General features: G+C 33.0%; 2 protein-coding genes across 2 annotated transcripts in view; one reads left to right on the top strand and one right to left on the bottom strand.

Moving 5' to 3' along the window:
- The window catches only part of LOC143045989 (thioredoxin domain-containing protein 11-like), a 39,968-nt gene extending 27,323 nt beyond the window's left edge, over nt 1-12,645 (bottom strand). Inside the window, exons 1-12 of the mRNA XM_076218898.1 lie at nt 12,479-12,645; nt 9,566-9,785; nt 9,061-9,181; nt 8,543-8,649; nt 7,710-7,800; nt 6,147-6,256; nt 5,566-5,634; nt 4,799-4,930; nt 2,529-3,209; nt 1,815-1,863; nt 1,248-1,390; nt 227-339 (exon numbers count right to left, since the gene is read on the bottom strand). Coding sequence (XP_076075013.1) covers nt 227-339; nt 1,248-1,390; nt 1,815-1,863; nt 2,529-3,209; nt 4,799-4,930; nt 5,566-5,634; nt 6,147-6,256; nt 7,710-7,800; nt 8,543-8,649; nt 9,061-9,181; nt 9,566-9,785; nt 12,479-12,597 — 1,955 coding nt within the window. The 5' untranslated portion in view covers nt 12,598-12,645. The remainder of the gene's footprint in view (nt 1-226; nt 340-1,247; nt 1,391-1,814; nt 1,864-2,528; nt 3,210-4,798; nt 4,931-5,565; nt 5,635-6,146; nt 6,257-7,709; nt 7,801-8,542; nt 8,650-9,060; nt 9,182-9,565; nt 9,786-12,478) is intronic.
- Nucleotides 12,646-17,009: 4,364 nt separating this feature from the next.
- LOC143047051 (uncharacterized) lies at nt 17,010-20,803 on the top strand. The gene is made up of 4 exons (XM_076220035.1): nt 17,010-17,141; nt 18,558-18,922; nt 19,783-19,844; nt 20,272-20,803. Exons 2-4 carry the CDS (start codon nt 18,560-18,562, stop codon nt 20,495-20,497), a joined length of 651 nt encoding a protein of 216 aa, XP_076076150.1. The 5' UTR covers nt 17,010-17,141; nt 18,558-18,559; the 3' UTR covers nt 20,498-20,803.
- The last annotated feature ends 2,470 nt before the right edge of the window (nt 20,804-23,273 follow it).

Raw genomic sequence — 23,273 nt, 5'->3', positions numbered from 1 at the left:
TCAACATTTTTTCATGATTTACGCCGGTTTAAATGGAATTTTGAATTAAAATATAAGAAATAACTGTAATATTTTGTCAGTCTTTTCAAGATAACATAAAAAATGTGGTGCACACTGTTAAATAACCCGCTACGTGTGTTATTCAGTGTGCACCACATTTTTAATGTTATTTCTTCATAGACAGAAAAAATATTACAGTCATTCCTTAAATAAATTTAATTATTACCTTGAAAATATAATGTTTTTGGCTGCTTTAAAATATCTTGCTAGACTCAGGTAAATATGAGCAAAACTGGCACAAAATCCACACCATGGAGAATAAACAAGCATCATCACATCCTATAATAACAAAACATTGTATGTAGAGCAACTGTCTTCATCATAACTGACACTACAAATCAAACTGAATTTATATATCGTCCGATCCACAATTAAGTGGCACAACTTATACCTTAAATCTTCTTTGTCCTGTCCAAATGATGTAGCAGACATACTGAGTTCTTTCTGTTTTTGTTTTTATCATAAGACTTTACAATCTTATTAAAGCAGGTATCATTTGAAATCTGGTTTTTCAAATTATGAGATGCAATTTTATTTGAAACTGGTAAAATGATTCCAGGACACTCAGACTTTTCCACGCGAACAGCTTAATTCAAATAAAATATTTACAGTGTGTTCACCTGTCTCACTTTGTTAATACCCATGCATCAACAACTTATTTAAGCTTTTTCTATTCATTGTGTCTGAAACACTCGCATAAGAGGTGTCAAAAGCTTAGTCATCATTTGCACTTTAGGTATTAAGACAAAATGTATTAATTATCTAATTAGATTCAAGATGGTTGCAATTACACTATACAAGATGATGCCCATACATGTATATCAGCAAACATTAGATTTAGTGCAAAATATATTACAGTGTCGCTTGAAATGGTTTTGTGTGAATGACAAATTGGATGCCCTGATGTTAGTTATGAAATTTACAATTATCCAAGACAATTAATTGATGATGTCCCTTGCAAGCAATACATCAAAAACACTCACTATGCCTTGAAAACTGCAGGAAGTCTTAGCTAAACACACAATGTACTATGTATGTGGACATTGTCAAAAAAGGACAAAGGTAATCAGAAAAGTGGTCAGAATAACATTAGATATCAGCAACTGAACATTAGGCCAATACATGTAGCAATGATGACCATCAACCAATCCTAAATATATCTTATAATTTACAGCCATAGGACTTACTTTATCTTCATCCATAACAATACTATTGAATGTTGTTGATGTAGCATCAGACACACACACCTCACTCACACATGACCCACTGGTAACCTCTGACCTAAAGTGATGAGGAAGGTCACCTCTGGTAAAATTAATTACAAAATTGGCTGAAATAAAATAGACAAAAATTTTGTTAAAAATTACCTGAATTTTCCCCTAAGCATGTCTAAATTAACTCTGATCTTAATATGCAAACCAATGACACAAGGAACAACCTTTGTTTAATTTTCATTTTCAAATGGCAAATATTTCCATGAAGAATTTGACGTAATTTGGTTTTACTTTCTAGCAATTCACTGAATGTTACAAATTTTTAAACATGTAGTTTCTTTTTATCATTGTCATAAAATATAACATATTTTTTCGTGTATAATGTATTTAAATCTGTATATATGTATGAAAAATCTGATTAATCAAGCACTGTTTTCATATTCAATAAGTGGAAGATATTGTTTAGTTCTTGATATCCATAATTCAAATCATAGATATTGAAAATGACATCAAACCATATACATGATATAAAAGCCTTACCAATATTAAGCTTCGTAAATGGCTGCCTAAGAAAATGCTGGACTTCATTCTATAAAAAAAAACACACTTTGATTCAAAAGAGAATTTGAAATACAAGGAAATGTCATACAACCTAGAATACATGTCTATGGGAATGATGGGACACCATTCACTATTTTTACTATCATACATTGTATTTCCATTCACTTTGAATTGTGAAATTAAAAGCTTTAACCTGAAACTGAACTAACACTGTTAAATCTTATTTATAAATTATCACATAAAAGTCCACATAAAAAAGTGGGGTTTACTTTTCAAGACCATATTGCATCAATTATCCAATCAAATCTTATTATACTGTATATATGTAGACTGAAATTTATGCATATTCAGTCTTTATATGTCAATCTGTATTACAATTTGTGAACATGCATCATACATGTACAAAGTTTGCAAGCATATCAATCAAATTTGATTAACTTGTTATTAATAATTGTTCATTGGACATACTGTGGATTCATTATTATTCATTGGATACCAATTTTCGTGGGTACAAGTGAACCAAGAATTCATTTGTCAGCTAATCACAAATTTTCTATTCACTTTATATGCAGAGATTGTTGAAACCATGAATCCACGGAAATGCAAATTTTCCTCAATCCACAATAATTGATACCTACAAAAAATAAATAATTCCATAGTAACAGTAGAATGGGAAACTTAAATCCTACTTACTTGTTTATCAATGATCACAGATACTGAAATATTACTCTCCTTTGGTACATATGTACCTAGTCTGTCTAAAAATGCCTGATGCTTGTTTTTATCTAATAACACAACATTCACTGTTTTATTACTGCGACATTTAAAACCTGTAAATTCCTTATTCACTAGATCCTGGTCAATGTCAGAACTGTGGATCTTCTGCTCAGAATCCAGATTCACTGATTTTTGAAAAGACAGTCTTTTACATTTTGACCTTGAAAAATTATTGACAAGGTTATTTACATAACGATCAGAACTACGTCTGATGGTACAGGAATGACTAGATAAAGTATCACATTGTTTACATTTCAACGTCCGATACTCATTCACATTATAATGTTGATAAGAGTCCAAACACGATGGCGTTCTATAATTTTCAAATCCTCTTTTGGGAATGTCTTCTTCCGAAGGAGAAAATTGACAACTGTCTTTGACTTTATAATCAAATGTGCGTTTACAAAGTTCACAAATATGTTTTTGGCGGTGTAACGATACACAACATGACAGGTTGTTAACAAGAGGAGGAAGGCAGTCTTTTGGTAGCACCAATGAATTCATGGCATGTTCTCTCTTACGTCTCAGTAAACCCTCTAATAAAATGATAAATGTTCTGTTATGACAGTTCCTATACTGTAATACTAATTCTCTCAACTGAAAAAGCAATAACATTATCATTAGACATTGAACATTTACAAAAACTATTGTTTTTAATATGCTTTTTTGTTATGTTAACAACATTTTTTAAGAATTAACATAAAAAATTAGCTGGTTCTGAAGCTTAAATTTACAGTACCATTCAAGTGGACCAGCTCTCCCACGCCCTACACCAAGGAAAATGTCAGGAGTCACTCCGAAAAACTCAGATATTCCTCCCAAAATGTTAGGAGGAATTTAGGAGTAATCTCTCCCAAAATCGCGTATAGGTTTATTGTGATAGCGAGCTCACTCCCTACACTGAGGAATTAATTGCCCTTATCCTACTTTGATCTCTACCAGCACACGATATTTTTTTTGTTTGTAAAATTATTTCATAGATAATGGCATGGGACAAAAACGTATAAGATAATAATTATCTTATTCTAATTGATAATTTCACATCTTTATTTGTCAAAGGAAGGAAAACGTTTGTTAAAATTTTAATACCCCGTGATTTTAAAGCACACCTGTACAATCAAGATCGACTAAATGTACATAGGTAAATTATCTGGCTAATCCGATTATGTTGTCACACATTGTTAATTTTTAGTACATCCGATGGGCAATAAACCAATTACCAGCCACGTGGTGTTGGGAGAGAATCTTTGGAGGAATTTGGGAGTGAAATCCGTGGTACTCAGTGTGGCTCCGAAACACACGGAAATCAGAAAAAAAAAGTATCGAATCGATCCGTTTGAATGGTACTGTATATATCAATTTAATTGGAGCATTCTCATCAAATAGAAGAACCAACAAATTCAGCAATTACTGTATGAATAAATTATCTCAATCAAAGTGCTTGTAAGCACTGATTGGTAAAGATTGCTTCAATTTATCAGTGGGAAGGAAAATTAAATATTGCATTGGTTGTTGTTGATTTAATATCAATTCTAGACAAAGGAATATAACTTCAATTTTTTTAAAGATGACTTAAATAATGACATCATTTATATTCTTAGAAAAGGTTATTAGATTCATGCACCCTGCAAAAGTTATGTTATTATCTTGACAAGTGTAACATTATTTTGTGCGTAGAATATCTGAGCATATATTACAACGTTAAATTTCTGAAAATGTTAATGGATAGGATCTAGAATGTTATGATCAATGCACTATATTTTGTGTATCAAAAAGGTAGTGATAAGGCTTGGAAGATTTAGATATCAAGTCAGCTCCATAAGGTTTTGATTGCATTGCACGCAATCTGTACCAAAAAAGTGATATCTGATGAAGAAATATAAACATGAAATATTCACCAGCATTAATGTACAGTTATTATATGTATCAAAAGGCAAAAAAACATAATCTTTTTTTTAAAGAATTCAACTTTTTTGGTCACATCATTTTCAACAGTGATAACTTTTGATCCTCTGTTTGAACCTTATATCAGGAAGTTCATCAACATATTTTGTTTGTAATATATTTTTATTTTAATGAACATGTAATGAATCATGTTCTCATGAAAAAAATACTTGGTTAAGTGATGGTTTAACATTTTTGGCTGAAAACTTGTAAAATCTTTAGTCAAATCTTTAATAACTCACTATGAGATAATAGAAGTCCACTGTATGCAGCCTATTCACTGGAGCAAAGACCAATAAAACTGGTCCCCGGTTTAATAGTGTAGATAACTGTAGACTCTTGTGTCCTGGTACTGATATCCATTTCACTAAGTTCTGCAATTTATAAGCAAGTAAAATTTTTAAAAATCTAAACAGTTTTTACACTTTTACATATATACAAACAAGAAAACAGTATATAAATGTACAGCAATAAAAAAAGGATGTATCTAAACATTCAAATCCTATATGAATATTATCTTACTGGAGCAGACATACATTCTGCAACTTAAAGATGAAGGAAATGAGTGACTGGTGAGAAATAACGTTAATCCAATCCTTGAACCAATGCATGCAGCATACATCATAAACTTAGTTTTCTGTGAACGATTTATTCATTTTTTACTCATACATATCGTATAATGTCAAGAAAACATTTCATTCTGTCAGTGTTGTAATTAAAATGTGGCAGCTAATTAATGGTTGTGTTTTGAAACCGAAGATAACTGATTGTCACAATCAACAAAGAAGCAAAGAATCCTTTTGGGCCAGGTGAGTTGTGACTCCATACACAAAATAAGAGGTAACACAATTAACAAATTATTTATCTCTGATGTCATACAAGTCCCCTCAGACTCAAATATCTAAGCAATTTATCTGAACATTATATAAAAGTAACAATAAAACATAATTTTTATAAGAATAACAAAAAAAAAATACATAACCAAGTAAAACATATATTACATTCTCACCTCATACCTGTGTTCATTAATCCACTTGACAATACTGTCAGAAGTAAAATTATTTTGTGTTGGGTAAATCTGTTAAAAAAAAAATATTTTCCTGAATAATATCTGATATGACATAAAATCACAATAATCAATAATTTCTTTAGAGATGTTGACTATGTCAATGAGACAAACAAAAATAATATTTTATAGAATATTAATAACATTTGTTGGTTTTCCCGCTTGAATGGTTTTACACTAGTCATTTTGGGGGCCCTTTATAGCTTGCTGTTAGGTGTGAAGATTGTACTAAGACCTATAATGTTTTTATCTTTTACTAATTGTGACTTGGATGGAGAGTTGTCTCTTGGCACTCATACCACATCTTCTTATATCTAGTTGTCAAAATTTAGGCTTCACTTTACTTTTGCTATTTAACTTTTTTTTATCTATAATCAAGATAATTAAGAACAATTAGGCATAGCAGATAGAATACTCATTAGTAATCTGACCAAAAAAAGTTACATAAAAGGGCACTTGGAGAATGAACACTTTGTTTACAGAACTGCAACTATATATAATTTTCTAGTGTACACAATACTTACAAATGAACCATTTAAATTGAGTATAACAAACTGTTTTGTATCGTTCATTCCCAATAGCTGTGACAATAAAGGTTTATTGACTACACTAAATTTTACTGGTTGAAGATGATCTGAAATTAAAAAGAAGTATTATAAACAAATTGTCTAAGGCTATCTGAATGTTTAAAGACAAGTACAGAAGACAATTTTTGTCAAAAAGGATATCATTTATATTTTAAAACCTGCATTGATGTTGTGAAATGTATACCCCCAATTCTTATTGAACCTCGATAAAGACAATTAAGCAGCAATAGGACCCTTGCCCGTATGCTCTATAATATTTCCGGGTCAAAAACCTCATTTGACATATATATAAAAGTTAATTTAATAATAAATATTTATACTTAGTTAAAGTTATTGTGACCACAAACAATTATTTCTTACTTAACCAATACAGGTTGTCATTTAGACTAACCATTATAAAATATTCTAGTTATTAAGGCCAATTAAAATTAATTGATAGATTTTCATCCCCGCCCGCCCCTCTGAAATCGTCCCGCCCCGATTTTTTTTATTTTGCAAAATTTACGATTTCCGGATTTTGTTCATTTCCGTTACCGGTAACCGTCAATAATTTCGTTTCATTCGAACTTCCTGTTTATAAAATTTCGGTTTTCATATTTCTTGTTTCGAGTACTTTAAAACGATTATGTTGACAAAATCTGCTGCTCAATGATGACAGTATCATCTACGGAGAATATAGAAAGATTACCAGAAGGGCATGAAATATTCGGGTTACGAGTATTAAATACGCTGTGTCCAACGCAAATCGCGGTATGTCACAAATTGGAAATTTCTTTCATCAGAAAATTGTGGATTTATTTAATAATACATTGACTTTGTGTAAGCAAATTTGGGCTGTGAATGATTTCCAAAGTGCAAGAATCGTGGAACAAATTGATAGAAAAAAAAGAGTTCAAAAAGTCGGCAAACACACATTGTGTACTAGAAAACCCTTAGATTTACCTATGGCTATTGTTTTTGTTTAAAAACACAAAATACCATTTATAATGTAATTATATATGCGTCACTTCTTGCATAACTTGAGAATCTTAAAAGCGCCAACTTTACTATTCCTGGCAACACTTGTTTGAGTGTTCATTTCATTCATAATACTTGTGCCGCACACCATTGCATTTGCATAAGTTTATGGGGACTACAAACCATCGCTTAGAGAGCAAAATAAATTTGGAGTTGGTAGTCAAATGAATAGAGAATTTCTCCATGGTTTTACTGTTTGCTGAAAATATGTTTCTAAAGTAGAAATTGCATGTAGAACAGTCCGCGTTGCAAATCAGAGATGTTTATTCAAGAATTATGTACGATTCTTTATACATGTTTAAACATTTACATGGTATAAGCTAAATTTTGTAATTATAACACTTGCATATATATGAAGTTCACGCCACAAGAAGGTTTCAAATTGAATAAAATTTAAAAAATAAAATCCTCCCACCCGCCCCATTTTTTTTAAAACTTTGGATGAAAATCTACTAATTAATTTTAGTTGGCCTAAGTACTTACTCCACTCAATCATCTTCATAGCTGATATATAATAGGTTTTGTATCCAGGTGGTGTTGGGGTTGACAGATCAAAATTACCTATCACAACATTCTGAAAATAGAAACAGGAATAACAAATTAACACGTGAAAAAAATAACAAAAAGAAAGACAACTGTCTCACCTGATGCAATTATAAGACACACACCTCTGTAAACTGACATGGAAAGCTACTAAAAGCAAATGAAAAGTATAAACAACTGTATGTTTTCAACTTTTTCTCAACACCTACCTCAATGCATTCAAATTGGTTTACACAAGAAGTCATCTTCTGTTAAATTAGTAAAAGCTACAGTCACTACATTAACATTATACACAACACCTGTCTTTATGAATATTATATTATACACAAATAACATTATACATTGTAGTATATTTTCAGGTTAAAGGAAGACAACTCAAATTAACTTGAAACTAGTCCCCCATGTCTGGGTTTGCAATTTCCTTGTTATTATAAGGACTGCTCTCTGGTATCATCCCACCTGCCCATCAGATCCACTCCTGCATTGAGACATTAAATCAGTGTGTGAATATACTTGAATTATATAACAATGTACAAAAGTTTTACCATAGAAATGATGTTTATTCAAGTAATAATCTTAATTCAGACACTCACTTGATATGTCTTTCCCTTTGTTTGTTTGTTTTCTCAAAAATGTATACCAATTATTTTTTAGTCATGTCTTAAAACTGCAGCTTCTATCAAAACTCAAGAGTTATAAAAGTACAAAATAAATTAACTAAAATATACTTATATTGTCTTGTAACCCTTTCTTTGGCGTTTTACATCACTTACATCATGTAAAGCTGAAAAATTATTAATACTCTCGACAGAATGTAGTAAGGTGATTGGATATAAAATATCTTCTACAAATCTAACAAGTTCATCTGCTGTAGGAATACCTGAAACATATGAAATAAATTGGTGTTATTATTCATATTTTGTTTTCTAGTTTAATGCTCTAATTATTTTGGTTTGAGATCAACTAATTTATATTTAAATGTGATTAACAGCCTCAACAAAAAATATGTTGTTCTAACATTTGTCTAATGTCTTGTAGGAATATGTTGATTTTATTCCAACATCTTAAAGGGTACTACTGTTGTTTTAATTAATTTCAATCAACGATCATTTTGATAATATATGACATGAAAATTATAAAAGATCAAAATTAACATTTCTGTGATTATACCATAACCTTTCTATGTATAAATGTACATGTAGATACACTTTTCAGTTAAGGTTAAAATTAAAATTTCTGTGTATGAATGTAGGAACACCTTTTTGTAAAGGTTAAAAATAAATTTAACTACCATTAAATTTAAAGCCATCTAGATTGGTATGATAAACATATAATTCGGGATACTTGAGAAATTTATAAGTGTTCCGACAGCTTCCTTCTGGCCACCAACAGTTCACACCAACAAACTTTACCTTAAAAAATATATAACTATTTTTAAACATCAACTAATAGTTTTATGCTACATTGTACATGTGTCAAATGTAAACTTCATTGTTTGTTCATACAGGAAAAATAATAAGAGATGTTGTATTTATTTAGAAATTAAAACTGATTTGCATTTCATAAGGCATTACTAAATTACTAAATGTTTGAGTTTGTTTTCTATTAAGTGTTGCATTTAACAAAGAATATTAAACAAAGATGGTATTGTTCTGCATTGTGTTTCTTTGTCCTTTGAAATATTTCTTTGTTGTTTTTTTTTTACAAAAACTTTTATTAGTATTGCTGAGTTTTGGCTATAAATCATAATGATTAGTATATAACATAAAAAAAAATGGTACATATATACAACATACCTTATCAATCAAATATTTTGCTGCCTTTTGATATTCTTCTCTAACACTAACAGACTGTGCACACCACGGAGCATAATACATTACAAATAGTATCTCTTCTTTCTGTAGGAGGTCCACTATGGGATTCATGTTTCCATAAGGAAAGTCTATAACCGCTGATCCAGCTGGGAAAAATCGGCGAGGAGGTTTTGCTGGTGATGTTAAAGTAGCTTGCCTCAAACTGTACATAGAAAAATGGAAAGAAAGCATGTATTGATTTATCGATATAGGATGAGTTAGACAATGTTAGACATAAATAACAAATGCCAAAGTTCACATTGTTTCATATCTGTTTCACAGCTTCATAATGTATAATTAATTTAGACCATTATAGTACATCTCATGATCAGACTTAATTCATTACATGACTGTTGGACATTCGTTCAGACACACTGCAATGATTCATCTGATAGACCAAACATCAGTAGGAATAAATAAAATTGGGGGATAGTCTGTTACATGCATCAATAAAATCTGTAAAAAAAAAAAAAATCCATGAATTAAGATTTGTTTCTGACATTGATTAAGTTTCCTGAAACTTATAAATGTTTTCTCAAATTGAAGATCTAACCAAATAGGTATGACTGGAGTGAATCATTCTGGGGCTTTTTTTCTGGTTCAAGTACATGTAATAGGGCCAAATCTTATCCTTCTTCTTCTTCTTCCGAAAACGGGAGTAGACTCCTAGGTAGGAGTGTAAAACTTCCCGGAACTTGTGTGTTATGTACATATGGATTTAATTTAAAAATAATAGGACAAAGAAAAATAGCTCCCTGACAGGAGTCACACATATAGGGTTAACTTAAATAAAATCAACCAAAACTGCAGTTATATAGAATCCAAGTACAACAGGCAATGTTTTATGCAATGCACAGTTAATAAATAGCACAAACAGTAAAGTAATTAGATGGTTGATTTTCTAGACAGATTGATGATGATAGATGTCTACTTAAACATTCAGCTGCAAGTTTAATAGATTAACAATGTATATACAGTCAAACCTGAGTAAACCGGACCCTGAATAAACCGGAGTCCTGTCCATTCCGGTCGAAAATTAAAGTCCCAACTTTTTCCCTTCAGTCTTTGTTAAAATACCCTTTGTAAACCGGACCCTGTGTATTCCGAATTCCGGTCTTATTATACAGTCCTAATACTCTTAATTACATTAATTATTACCTGTCAAAACCGGTTTGTCTGATTAAGTTCAATGATCGATATGCAATCAAATTATATTTGTTTATACAATATGGCTTTTCAGGATAATCAATTAGTCAGGTGTTTAAATGTGAACTTACAATCGTACAGCAGTGAGCTGTATTATTTATTAAAACATTATAAACGCGCCAATTAAACGAAAAGACACACCGAATATATCTCAGATTAAACTTACGTTGTAACTTGGATAAACTTATTTAAATCGTATGATTTCAAAATCCTGGGTCCTGTTGTGAACACCTAAACCAATGACCCTGATAATGAAAAACACTCCGATGACAACAATCAATGTGTATTGTACACTGTACGACAATGTTTGGATAGTGATGAAATTACGTTTGATAATATTCTGGCCATTTCAACGTTTCAAATTAACGATCATGGAAGCAGATATATAATATTATATGTCTCTGATGGGAGTAAATCAAAACCCTCGACTCAGAATCCAAACAACGCGAGTATTATGATGCAAATGCAAACAATGAAAAACGAAGTGAAAGCATTTTAATTTATCAGATATGATTTACAATCAGAGAGAACTTTTACATGCAAAATATCGGACGTCACAAGTCAGTTACTTCCTATCAAAACGAAAACCTGAATAAACTGGCTCACTGTCCAAACTGGCCTTTTTTCATAGTCCCGTAGCTGACCGGTTTACACAGGTTTTACTATATTCAGACCAGAACATTTTTTTGTTATTTACAAGGTAACAGTACTGGTCCAATTTAGAAGGCAGGACACTTTACCCTAAAGTGATGACTAGTCATGTAGGACAAATAGGGATAAAATCTAAAGGTGTATACCAATTTTTAAGTCTTTAATTTGACCTGGCCAATGTTGGTGGGTACAAGGCAAGGCAGTTCCTTGACTTGTAGATTACCTAAATTGACTGTATGTGGCAAAGGTACATGTAGGCGTACCAGTGTCCAGTGTACAGGGGGTCTCATTGGCGGTTCTGATCCCAGATCCCGCTTACTGTTTTGTCAGATTCCTGTATCCCACTTATACTATGTATGTAAGCAATTCTAATTTTTTTGTAATTTCCCGTGTCCCGCTAGTAGTCTGAAATTATTCTGGACGTCTGAGATTATTCTGGACGGGCAAATATTCACTTTTTAATATGGGACGAGCTCTGACATCCCACGACCCCAGCTTGTCTGGCAAAACAGCCATTTGATGTCAGAGTAATCTCCGACTAGTGTCCTGCTTGACATCATTTCCTTTTTTCACAGCACAATAATTTGACTTTCACGCTTGACATCGTTTCCTGATTTCACTGCACAATAATTTGACTTTCACGTGTCATGCTTACAAAAAATTGGCAATCCCGCGTCACGCTAAGACCCCAATAAGACCCACTGTACATACATGTACATGCACCCTCAACACATTCGTTTTGAGCATAAACAGATAAAACTATAACAAGGTATCTTGTATGAGGTAGGGTTTAATTTATTATCATTAATTGGAAAATAACTAGCTATTCATGTATTTTCAAAAGAGAAACACACTGTGCGTTGGGCTTTACATGGTTTATATAAGAACGAATATGGCATATACCAGATTGCATTTTTGTTGATACATCAGATTCAAAACACATTTGCACCATCTAAACAAGTTTCACTTTGAACCTTGTAAATAATGACATTTCGTTACCTGGGGAGCAATGCAAGAAGGGACAAAATAAGCCCCATTGTACACACACATATTCTTGAATATCTAGCCATCCAACGCCCGAAACACTTTACTGCTTTGAGACCCCTTATCGGCCTCATGTGTTGTTTTCGCCATTGGTTTACATCCACGTCAGATCACGTTCAATACGAGATTTCAGTCCGTGGGGCAAAAACAAGAGGCCAACAGCTAACGGTCGGCGCACTCGAGTATTTACTGGGTTCGTAGTTTGACCGTTTCCGTTTGAATATGCTAATCAAATTCCGAATTGAAAAATTAAACTATGTCTTTATTTTACAAATAAGCCCCAGGCTTTACATAGCGGATCCAGGGGGGGGGGGGCTTGGAGGGCCCGGGCCCCCCTTTCATGGGAAAAATTTGGTTGATTATATAGGGAATCACTGAAGCATGACTGGAGTGGGCCCCTTAGGTCAGTCAGCGGGCCCCTCCTTATCAAAAGTTCTGGATCCGCCACTGCTTTAACTGAACTTCACTCGTATCTGTATCAGTTTACGGATGACTTAGGGATGAAACCCATTTGAGGATTCTTTTAAAAATCTTAAAAACTTCTTCTTCTTTTTTGCATTCTTCTTCTTCGCATTCTTCTTCTTCGCATGCCTGGTTTAACAATATTGTTTTTTTAATTTCATAATAATTTTTCAATTTTTATATATACAGATACATATGTACTAACTGAGACTACTATAACACATAGTAGTCTCAGGTACTAAGTAATATTTTTCAATTTTTATTTTCAATTTTTGGTATAAGATATAAACAAGATACATATTAAACATGTAGGTATTCAGTCAGTGGCGGATCCAGAAATTTTAATAAGTGGGGGCCCACTGACTGATCTAAGAGGAGGCCCGCTCCAGTCACGCTTAAGTGATTCCCTATATGAGCAACAAAATTTTTTCCCAAAAAGGGGGGGCCCGGGCCCCCTGCCCCCCCTAAATCCGCCTCTGTCAGTGTATATTTCAGGTAATTTGTTCCAGTCTTTTATAGTTTGGTAGAAAATTGAAAATTTGAAAATGTTTTTGCTCTTTCGAATTTGTCGGTATGTTTGTTCGTGGCTAGACCTTGTGTTTGATTTGCTGTAGTTGGTATGTCAGTATGTGGTATGGCAATTTTGTTGTTTGTAATTCTATGGAACATTTTTAATCGTGAAATCTTTTCTGACTGTCATGAACGTTGCACAAAAATATATACTTTGATGTGAACCTTTTGTGACTGAGTCACTGTCTTCTTGTATAAATTAACTCTCTGTTTTACTTGATATTCCCGATTTAGTAGACACATTTATGATATAATTGGTTTACGGCTTTTAAAAAAGTATTTCTTGACGATCCATGTCAAGTGTTTGAACTTTATTTGAAAAATACCGAGCGCGCAAAATTAGCATTTGAAAATCACGATGCACGTAAAATTAAATAAGCAGAACACGTCACGGTGAACTAGGCACCTGTCTTGCACGACTGAACGTCAAATAAAAAAGTAAAAACACGTTATAGTTACGTCAAATAAAAAACGGCGATCACGTTGCACGGAAATAACCCTTTACAACCCTCTTATCTCGCTGCACGTGTCGTCTTAGGACTTTTTCAATGGAGTTAATGTTCTCTGTTGTGTAAGGGTCCCAGACAGTGCAGCAGAATTCTAGTTTTGGTCTTATAAGGGCTTCGTTTGCTCGGTCTTTGATGGTCACTGAGTTTATTGAGTTTACTGAGTCGGAGTTCATTCAGACGCTTGTCAAAAACAAGAAGATCGTAGAAGCTATATCATTTAATTTCACATTTAGATATCTATATATATCCCCAGAATTAGAAATCATAGAAACAACAGACACGACTTCCTTCGCCTCATTTTTATACTTATACCTCGAATTTGGCATACGTGGTCATCTCAGTACCAGAATCTACAACAAACGAGACGATTTTAATTTTGAAATTATCAATTACCCCCAGCTTAGCAGCAATAAACCAACTTCACCTGCATATGTGATATACATTTCCCAACTTATTCGGTATTCAAGAGCTTGCAGCTGCTACCAGTGTCTGAGTAGAAAGTTAATTGATGAACCAGGAGTATTTCAAAAAACGTCTAGTCCTTTTCTAAAAAAAAGTTCATCGGAAGGTGCCAAAACCTTGTTGATAAATATTCCATATCAACGATAGTCCTCAAGTAAAGATTCGTGGAACTGACATTGTTTATCATCTTAATAACGTGTTCTAGTATTCTTTTATTTGTGTTTATGAATATTCTTTTACAATAAGAAAAAGGGGGAGGAAAGAAGATGTGGTATGATTGTCAATGAGACAACTATCCACAAGAGACCAAATGACACAGAAATTAACAACTAGGCCTATAGGTCACCGTACGGCCTCAACAATGAACAAAGCCCATACCGAATAGTCAGCTATAAAAGGCCCCGAAATAACATTGCAAAACAATTCAAACGAGAAAACTAACGGCCTAATTTATGTACAAAAAATGAAAGAAAAACAAATATATAACACATAAACAAATTTTTATATAAAAAAAGATGTGGTATGATTGCCAATGAGATAATTCTCACAAGAGACCAAATGACACAGAAATCAACAGCTATAGGTGATGAACAACAATGAACAAAGCCTATACCGCAAAGACAGCTATAATAGGTCCCGAAATCACAAATGCAAAACATGTACAATTGAAGTCTATTTTCAGTGATATCCATTTGACCAGGCTCTGCACTTATATATCCCGTCATTGTGTTATTGTGCTATGGTACTTTTTGTATTCTTGCCTTTCATTTTTGCTAATGTGCTTTATCTATATGCCTTTTTGTGTTTCTTTGTTACATATTTGATTGTTTTTATAGTGATTAAGATTATAACACAGTGTTGACTGCTGTACCCCAATTTTTTTACATTTTTACCTATTATGGCTGTTTGTTTTGTTTATACATCGTTGTCAATTATTGAGTTTTATGTGACTGTTATATACAAGTGAGAGGTTTGGCTAGCTATGAAACCAGGTTTAATCCAACATTTCCTACATAAGAAAATGCCTCTTTCAAGTCGGGAATAATTATGACAGTTGTTATCCATTCGTTTAGTGTGTTTTCAGGATCTTTTGATTTTGCCATATTGATCACGGACTTTCCGTATTGGATTACCATAGGAGTTTGGTATGCTTGTTATTTTACTTGTTATTATACTTACATTTGTAGAATCAAAGAGCACAATGTTGATTGGCTGGTTTTATTATAATTGCTTGCAAGCAAATTCTTATAAATTCCAAGCAATAACGTACTGTTGATCTTGACATATTGTACCGGAAACCACGTGTCTACAGATGTAGATGTATTTTGGTCTTTGTGAAGGTGTTTGGTTTCTTTTTCATAGTCGTGAACCCAACATCTCTCAAGACTTGCTCATATCACGATTAGAAAAAAGTTTATTGAATTATTTAAGCAAATCTGGAAGGCACTGGAAGTATATCCTTGCCATACGCCAACATTTGAATATGTTATTCTTATATTTTTTGCAATAACAGTTTTATAATTTCATAAAATCTGCTAGTTTTCAATTTGATTTTTCATTAAGATATGCGATTTCACATATTTGTAAGCTATATCACAATGCTAATAATTATATTATATTGCAGCTGGTAGACAATTCTTTATTATCTGACGGGGTATTCAGGCTTTCTGGAAATTTAAAGAAATGAACTATTGGACGAAGAGATCATATATGTATAACTTATAAACTAGTAAATAAAAAAGCATAACAATATGTATGAGAGAAATTTATTTTAACTAGACACATTTGTAACGATGTGTCTCGGTTGCATTCATGGTCAGTTTCATGTTCAGTTGGACAGTTTCTCGACTCGGGACATTAAGACACGAATGGAATGCGTTGATTTTATTTCTGTTAAGTTGATGCTTGTCCATTTTTCTCTTTTATGTTACAAATACTTTCCATAAAATTTCTGGAAATACTCAGTTTGTTCTCTACTTTTCAAGATGACATTGACCACACCATTACAATCTTATAGTATCAGCACCTGCTATATGTTACTACCTTTGTAAGCTTTATACTACTACTCCTAGCCGCTTCCTACTACGTATATATTACTTTTATTCATTCTTATTATCTGGAGCCATAGTTTCACCCACATGCTTACTGGTAGGTCGTTTCGTTTACCGCTACAATCATCGCATACAAAACGCGCGTCTGGCGCCAATACAAAATTTCAATCCTGGTATCTATGTCGATTTTAAATACAGCTTTATTATTCTATATGTTCACAATTACTACCACTGTTCCTTAGCTATACTACGGCTTATAACTTAATAATTAGTTAATAAAATATAAAAACACCGACATTTGAGAAAAGCAACCAACACACTTCTGAACATATATTATTTTCTCTATTTCTATATCTTCCTCGTTTTAAACTTAGCGGTTTTCAGTCTTACAGAGACATTTTGTTGATTATTGACCGACCTAAATCACACGATCAATACAACATTGCTGCTGGTATAGCTTGCTCCTAATCATTAAATGGATCCAGGCGGTTTAAAATTTTGATGGAAATGGAACCTCGTAAATTGCCCAATGCTGACACCATTTGGAGAGTCTGTATGCAATAGGTAAGTTATTATGCACACATTCTGTCCAAACTTCTAACTATATTAATCATGGCTGTTCTGCCTTTTGTAAAACTAATCATCACAATACAGTTTATAAAATCTATAATAAGAACTGTTAATATTGATGTTTGTTCTGAGTAACACACTTCCTTTATAAAGAGTGTTGTGTGCTGACAATACTAAATCCATCTAATTCAAATCAACACAATACCACAATTGACCAATCATTAGACAGACGACCATTTTTTTTAGATTTACCGGTGCACTTAAACAATTTTTTAATACGCCTAATGCCAAATGCCTTCTCAAATTATTTAAAATATTTAAATGAGATGAGACCAAATAAAATAAGAGAATTTTCTGTTTACGTAAAGTATTTGCTTCAAAAAGCGACTTAGATAACAAGGGGACAATACAAAAAATATCAGAAGAACGAGACAACATTATGGCCACTAAGAGAGAGAAAAAATAACAGGTGAACAAAGTGCTACACAGGAAACTTGTTTGGGACCACGCCCCCAAAAAACTGAGGATGAAAACATGTACTCCGGTAGGGTAAAATAGTTATCAAAGGTACCAGGATTAAAATTTAATAAACCAGACGCGCGTTTCGTCTACATAAGTCTCATGATTGACGCTCATATCAAAACAGTTTAAAAGCCAAACAAGTACAAAGTTGAAGAGCATTGAGGATCCAAAATTCCAAAAAGTTGTGCCAAATACGGCTAAGGTAATCTACTCCTGCTATAAGAAAATTCAAAGTTTTGTAAACAGGAAATTTATAAAAAATGACCATATACATGTAATTGATATTCATGTCAACACCGAAGTGCTGACTACTGAGCTGGTAATACCCTCGTAAGCAGATCCTGATCCACTAGTGTTAAACGTTGTGTTGCTCATTGCAAGTAAACATACTGTTATATTCGGCATCCGGCGATACATTAGTGTAGAGGGAAGTGTAGTTTAGCTTTGTTAAAATATCATAAAAAACAACATGTTTTTGCTAAAAGAGGATAAAGCATCCACAACCTCGGGCACTTTGAAAGAGTTAAAACCCCGTTTACTATTGGTACATCATGTTTTTTTAAAGATCTTCTGAAGAGCCTTCTATTCGGATACACTATTCATGTTATGTTCATTTGACTCATGCTTATCTGATTTTTTAGCATTTTTCTCATAAACGAGGAAGGGAAACGGGCATGTTGTCATGACAAGAGAAACACAAATACATGACCTTTGTCTTTATCAATTGCTCTGACAAATTTTACAATGATTTTGTTATATGTAGTCGACTCGTTTGTTTCCCCGCAATCACATAGAAGCTTGATCAAAGAAAGTAAATAAAAAAATAGATGTCGTATTTTAGATATGACTTTTTCAAGGTAAAATTACGTTTTTTTCTTTCTTTGCTAGGTATGCATACAAGTACACAGACACAGACTGTAATTACTTGGAGGAATATACCAGCCACGGCTAGATACATTCAGTACGAGAACCCCTGTCTTCTCTTAATTGGTAACGCATTATGTTACATAATTTCTGGACTTGCCTTACTGGTGTTTGGCGTCATTGTAACCTCGGTTACTTTCCAGAATTTAGAGAGACATACAGAGGGTAATACAGAAAGATATGTTGGTCCTGTTCTGATCGTTGTAGGAGCCTTACTTTTAGCTAGAGGGACATTCAATCAATTTCATTTTGTAGAGACTAGGACGAGAGAGAGAATACTGATAAGGGACTGTCAACCTACCCTGTACTCTTCTAGACAAATAACTGAGGTAAGATTCATGAATTTACCCCTATTTTTGACATTTTTACCTATTATTTCTGGTTTTTTTTTCACCATTGTCAATATAATGTTTTTTTTAGACTGTCATTCAGATGAGAGGTGTAGCTAGCTATAAACCAGGTTTAAATCACCATTTTCTACATACAAAAATGCCTATACCAAGTCAGGAATTTGACAGTTGTTAAATAATAAATGACAGTAGTATACCAGTGTTCAAAAGTCATAAATCGATCAAGAGAAAATAAATCCGGGTTAATACAAACCAAAACCGAGGAAAACATATCAACTAAAAGAGGAAAACACAGGAACAACAGTACCACTGAAGTACAACAAAAACAAACCATTCGTTTTATGTGTTTGAGCTTTAGATTTTGCTATTTGATGATTTTAATAAGTAAAATTCAGCAAGAAAGATTTTGACAGTACTTTTTGTATCCATGTTAGAGGTAACTTAGTGACTATACTATAAACTGTTTTGGAATTTTGGGTCCTCAATGCTCTTCAACTTTGTACTTTTTTGGCTTTTATAGCTATTTTGATTCGAGCGTCACTAATGAGTCTTACGTAGACGAAAAGCGCGTCTGGCGTTTTAGATTATAATACTGGTACCTTTGAAAACTAATTAAACATGATAATTTTGTATTCAGGTTTGATAAACATACTTCTATAATTGTTTACCTTTTACAAATTGTGACTTGGATGGAGAAATGTCTCATTGGCACTCATACCACATATTCTTATATATATATATATATTCTGTAAACGATTCAAATGTATTGAAGTTGGAAATTCATTTGCTTCCAGCACTACTCTTTAATTTCCGTTATTAGTTTGAAAATTCTGTTTCAGTGTAGTAGCACGACAGCAACAATGTGTAGTGTTTCAGTAAATGAAGAGAACAATCAAAATGGGCAAGTATTGTTATAAGCCATGGCGTTGTCGGTTTATTTTCGCTCTATGAGTTTGACTGTCCCTCTGGTGTCTTTTTTATATATAAAAGGCAATATTACAAGACTCTATCTGATATCTGAGAAACAAATGGGCGCCATTGACCAATTATAGGAAGACACAAGAATCAAATCCTTACCATCGTATATAATTGCGTGCTTAAATTTAATAACAGTCAAATTGAAATTACAGTAAACAAAAATAAACACGAATCCTTCCTGTAATTACACGAAATGACGGAAGATGTAATATGTTTAAGTTTTGATAATATCATCAATGAAACATTAACGCAATTGGAACACCAATTAAAGCAAACGACTACGGTTTACAAGAAAACAGCAAACCACTCATTGAAATGCATCACTTTTAATGATGTTCAATATTTTTTAGACGATTACCGACAAATGAAGACCCACCACCATACGAGGTTGTCATAGCAGATCAATGTTTACCTGACTCTCCTGATACGTTCGACATTGTTCGAATAACACATAGATGGCAGGATGAATTGGTAACAACAAGTGAAGGGTCTGTGGCATCTCCTAGTAATGGTTCTGAGCCACCGTCATACGAGGAATACATGAAGAGAGTGTCTGAAGCCCAGAATGATACTTGATCAGAGCTTTTTGATTGTTCACTCCTGGGCACTTTTGCACAGTAATAGAATGTTTGGAGTCTTTGTTCGTACATTGTTTTGATTGAGTTCGTGCAGAATATTGTTCTCAAATGTAGTACTGCGGGAATCGATGAACCTATATTGATGGCTTTGTGTGTGAAAAAACGTAGAGATGTATGAAGGCTCAAGCCGGCTTCGACCGTGTTGGTATTTTTTTACCTGCTTTTGTACTTTTGTAGATCTAATTCTAAATGCTTTGAATAGTTTGCTTTTTGGATAACATATCATTAAAATCTTATAAATGTCTTATACATTTTTATTTCAGTCATACAACAGCTCATTATTTTCATAACCATTAATTATATGCCGGTAATTAACTAAAACTGCCTATGACACATAAAGGCAACAGTAGAATACCACTATTTAAGAGTCATATATCGATCGAAAGAAAACAAATCCGGGTTACAAACTAAAACCGAGGGAAACACACCAATTATAAGAAGAAAAACAAAGAAACAACAGGAATACTGAAATGCAACACCAACATACATAGAAACGAACTATTTGATAACAACTACCATATTCCTGACTATTTCCAAAACGTTAATGCTTGGAACATGACAAAAGCAGCAGCAATGTCAGGTTGGTACGTTTGATGTATTATAGGGCTAGAAATTGAAATATAATGAAACGGGACACTAAGTCAGCAAACAATAGTGGTAATGATAGTTACATTAAGTTGTGTTTCCCGTCCTCCCGCATGAAGCTACATTCAAAGTAAATGTAGGCTTTTTGATAGTCCCCCTATCTCCCTCTCTTTTTCAAAATGATGGATTCACATTTGTGCGTCTGTACTCAACTGCATGATATCTTCCTTTACTTCAAGTAATGCATTTGTCAATTATAACATCTGGAAAACTGTCCTTTTGTAATAACCTATCAAATCTCCAGTTACTTTTAGGTAGCACGGTGGATTTTCTATTCCCCGAAGGTATCATCAGCCAAGTAGTCAGCACTTCTGTGCTGACAAGAATTATCATTGATATGGTCATATTTATAAATTAATTCTTTATAAAACTTTGAAATTTTGAAATACTAATGCTTTTCTACCTCAGGAATAGATTACCTTAGATGTATTTGGCAACACTTTTAGGAATTTTTGTCCTCAATGCTCTTCAACCTCATACTTTATTTGATCTTTTTTACTTTTTTGATTCGAGCGTCACGGATGAGTCTTTTGTAGACGGAACGCGCGTGTGGCGTAAAACAAAATTTAAATCCTGGTATCTATGATGAGTTTATTTACAACCACTAGGACGATACCACTGCTGGTGGAATGTTTATTCCCCGAGGGTATCACCAACCCAGTAGTCAGCACTTCTGTGCTGATGGTAATATTTATAAATTAACTGTTTACAAAACTTTGAATTTTTGAAATACTAAGGCTTTTCTACCTCAGGAATAGATTACCTTAGAGGAATTTTGGTCCTCAGTGCTCTTCAACTTCGTACTTTATTTGGCCTTTTTTACTTTTTTGATTCGAGCGTCACTGATGAGTCTTTTGTAGACGAAATGCGCGTTTGGCGTAAAAACAAAATTTAAATCCTGGTATCTATGATGAATTTATTTACAACCACTGGGTCGATGCCACTGTTGGTGAAGTGTTTATTGCCCATCATCAGCCCGATTTCAGCCCAGTAGTCAGCCCTTCTGTGCTGATGGTCATATTAATAAGTTAACTGTTTACAAAACTTTGAATTTTTGAAATACTAAGGCTTTCTACCTCAGGAATAGATTACCTTAGATGTATTTGGCAAAACATTTAGGAATTTTGGTCCTTAATGCTCTTCAACGTCGTACCTTATTTTGCCTTTTTTACTTTTTTGATTCGGGCGTCTTTTGTAGATGAAACGCGCGTGTGCCTTAAAAACAAAATTTAAATCCTGGTATCTATTATGAGTTTATTTAGATAAATAAAACATTGTGCAATACACGCCTGCAGCTGTAAAACTGGTATCGAAAATGAAAAACTATTGATTTCAAACATTTGTTTCGGTGTAGACACAGTTGAGAATTTCACACTTGTATTGGGTTTGTCTAATTGAAAATATTTCCCCTATTTGTTTTTCAATTCACAGGTATATATGCAGCATTCTCAAACTGGATGAATAGTTGTTTTCTGTGCAGCATTAGATTTAATATTAACATATTTTATACATTGACAGATGGACAGTTCTTAAAATTGTAATAAAACGGTTAAACATAACGCCATTATTCTATTGTATATAGTGTTATTTAAAACAAAAGATATGGTTTCTGCAAACAACTTTAACCAGAAATAGTCATAAAACAATTTTGTTATTTACTTATAGAAAACGTTGGCTCCTGTCCTTATTTTGCATTGTTTAATTTATCCACAATTTGTATTCGTACAGTTTAAGTCACCATTTAAGCTACACTTTATAAAGCGTCTAGTCGGTCAGTCATGATTGCAAATTTGTGATAATTCAAAAAGGTTGAATTGAATCACAACAAAATATTATGACTGTTTGAAAACTAAGAGTTTTAATTCTAGTGGAAGACAATGAACGAGAAAGACAGAGGAATAATACAACTTATTTGTGGAATACCCATTATTTTGGCAAATGGAATAGTTCTTCACATACTATGGAAATACATCAACGTAAGTGTACCTGGAAATATTTTAATGTTAAATTTATCGTCTGCGGATATTTTGGTGGGCATCATCTTAATCTGGCAGGCCATTTTTAATCTC

This window comes from Mytilus galloprovincialis, chromosome 9, assembly GCF_965363235.1.
Source record: "Mytilus galloprovincialis chromosome 9, xbMytGall1.hap1.1, whole genome shotgun sequence".
In the NCBI taxonomy this organism is placed as follows: Eukaryota; Metazoa; Mollusca; class Bivalvia; order Mytilida; family Mytilidae; genus Mytilus; species Mytilus galloprovincialis.
Note: the sequence above shows the minus strand (reverse complement) of the source record. Positions and strands in the feature narration are given on the sequence as shown.